Source organism: Bison bison, unplaced genomic scaffold (assembly GCF_000754665.1).
Source record: "Bison bison bison isolate TAMUID 2011002044 unplaced genomic scaffold, Bison_UMD1.0 scf7180017857049, whole genome shotgun sequence".
Classification (NCBI taxonomy): domain Eukaryota; kingdom Metazoa; phylum Chordata; class Mammalia; order Artiodactyla; family Bovidae; genus Bison; species Bison bison.
The window spans coordinates 10,418-13,338 of record NW_011487622.1 but is presented as its reverse complement, the minus strand read 5'-3'; the positions used below and the strand labels follow the sequence as shown (position 1 = coordinate 13,338).

The window sequence follows — 2,921 nt, the reverse complement described above, 5'->3', positions numbered from 1 at the left end:
AGGAGGAGGAGGGAAAATGGAGGTAAATAAGTGATTACATAATCATTAACTATCAATGCCCAAATTGGTTTCCTTTTCTCGCTTATGGTCCATTTACCTCTTCAGTACTGCCAAAAGCACTAAGGTTGGTAGAGAGAAGAAATCAAATGAACCTAGCCTACTTAAATGAGAAAACAACATTCATGAAAATGAAGACAAATCTTTTAAGGAAAGAAGATTCCTGGAGTGTCTGTGAGTGCCAATTAATGGCAGATAAATGGGAAAGAAGGCTTATTCCATAAACTATACAATGCTGAGCTTGCTATGTATCCTAGGTAAGATGTGAAGAACCAAAGACTGGTGAACGTTTAGAAAAAAGCAACACACACACTACAAGCAACAATTTCTCCCAATACAGGTCAACTCAGAGCCACCGTGTTCCCCTTTTTTGCCAGCAGAGCAGGTCAATCTGGCAGGTCTGGCTGTCTGGAATTCAGTTACTACATGCACATGAAACCGTGAGACCTGAATGGTTGACAGAAATGGGAAACGTATGATCTCTTAAAGCATTATTTGCTTCTCCAAATTATTTGTCTGGTCCCACTGTAGCCTGATGATGGCACTTCCTTCCGCTTTCATCCCAGTGTCTAATATTTCAAAAAAATACTCATCCTCATTTCTCCTGAAGTGTGCCTTTGAAGCTAGGTGATATCACCTTTACAAACAAGAATTCTATTCTGTAGTATTAGAATATGTAGACATATTGAGTTCTTCTTTTTCATCTCGTTCATTCTGAAAGTCCAAAATGGACACGTATTACTTACAATTCAAAGGCTTCAATTCTTTGTTTCAACTCAGCTTCTCTGCCTCTCAGCAAATCTATGTCTTTTAGTAGAAGCTGCCTTTGAGCATAGATTTCTTTTGTTTCATTCTGTAGAAGAAAGCATTAATTTTTACCAAGCAAGCTAAAGAAGACAAAGGAGATTTGAACTAATACATTGCTTCCTAAATTCTAGAAAACAAAGGATGGACATTAAAGAACAATTTCCAAGAGGTTCCAATTCAAGGTATATGTTTTGCCTTTTTATCCTCACAAAAATTTATTCCCCTCCTCCCTCAAGGACTGTTAAGTTACATTACCCTGTATTTCCAGCATCCCTTGTGTATAATTACTTTGTTACATCATTAACATCTCTCAGACACTTAAAAAAACTTCGTTAAGCTCTACAGCAAGAGAAAAATGAAACAAAATGTTCATTCAGCAATAAAATAAACTTAAAAGATGATGGCCCGAATGAATGGCCACACTTCATGTATGTGTTCCCTGAACACCTATCATGTGTTCAAGGCCACACTGGGTGCTGGGTACACAAAGATGGACAGATACAGGTCAGTCCCCACCTTAAAAAAAACTCAGTTTATTCAAGGAGAGAGAGACAAACCAAGAGTTACACCACAGCGTGATGATTTCACAAAGTACATCAAGACTCCACGGGATGAGCAATGCCTAGAGGAGTCCATCAGTGGGGGGTCAGGAGAGGCATCACAAGGACCTGGCATTCCAGCTGGATTTTGAAGGACTGGATGGTTTTATCAGGCCAAGAAGGGGAGGGGCATTCCAGGTGGTGGAATAAAGGCATGGTGCTCTTCATAAATGGCAACCTTCTCAGGAGCCTTCAGAGATCAGTTGAATAAACCAGGGTTTGAGTCTGTGAACCGGTTGATCTAGTCAGTCGTCTTTTTTTATTTAATGTTATTGAAGTGCAGTTGATTGACAATGCTATGTTATTTTCTGCTGTACAGCAGTAACTCAGTTATACAAATACATCTTTTTTATATTCTTTTCCATTATGGTTTATTACAGGATACTGAATATGGTTCCCTGTCCCATGCTGTAGGACCTTGCTGTTTATCCATCCTATATATAATAGTTAGCATCTACTAATCCCAAACTCCCAATCCATCCCTCCTCCACATCCTTCCCCCGTGGCAACAACAAGTCTGTTCTCTGTGTCTTTGAGTGTTTCACAGATATGTCCATTTGTCTCATATTTAAGATTCCTCACTTAAGTGATATCATATGGTATATTTGTCTTTCTGAATTTGGACAACTCAGCAGTGGCCACAGGACTGGAAAAGATCAGTTTTCATTCCAATCCCAAAGAAAGGCAATGCCGAAGAATGCTCAAACTACTGCACAGTTGCACTCATCTCACACATTAGTAAAGTAATGCTCAAAATTCTCCAAGCCAGGCTTCAACAATATGTGAACCATGAACTTCCAGATTTCAAGCTGGTTTTAGAAAAGGCACAGGAACCAGAGATCAAATTGCCAACATCCGTCTGGATCATCAAAAAAGCAAGAGAGTTCCAAAAAAACAGCTACTTCTGCTTATTGATTACACCAAAGCCTTTGTGTGGATCACAACAAACTGTGGAAAAGTCTGAAAGAGATGGGAATACCAGACCACTTGACCTGCCTCTTGAGATATGTGTATACAGGTCAGGAAGCAACAGTTAGAACTGGACATGGAACAACAGACTGGTTCCAAATAGGAAAAGGAGTTCGTCAAGGCTGTTTATTTAACTTATATGCAGAGTACATCATGAGAAACGCTGGGCTATATGAAGCACAAGCTGGAATCAAGACTGCTGGGAGAAATATCAATAACCTCAGATATGCAGATGACACCACCCTTATGGCAGAAAGTGAAAAGGAACTAAAGAGCCTCTTGATGAAAGTGAAAGAGGAAAGTGAAAAAGTTGGCTTAAAGCTCAACATTCAGAAAACTAAGATCATGGCATCTGGTCCCATCACTTCATGGGAAATAGATGGGAAAACTGGAAACAGTGTCAGATTTTATTTTTGGGGACTCCAAAATCACTGCAGATGGTGATTGCAGCCATGAAATTAAAATACGCTTACTCCTTGGAAGGAAAGT

At 39.5% G+C, this 2,921-nt stretch overlaps 1 protein-coding gene across 1 annotated transcript in view; it reads right to left on the bottom strand.

Annotated features, from left to right (window-relative positions):
- The window catches only part of LOC105003168 (oral-facial-digital syndrome 1 protein-like), a 12,466-nt gene that overhangs the window by 3,078 nt on the left and 6,467 nt on the right, over window positions 1-2,921 (bottom strand). Inside the window, exon 4 of the mRNA XM_010860165.1 lies at window positions 804-910. Within this exon, the coding sequence (XP_010858467.1) occupies window positions 804-910 (107 nt within the window). The remainder of the gene's footprint in view (window positions 1-803; window positions 911-2,921) is intronic.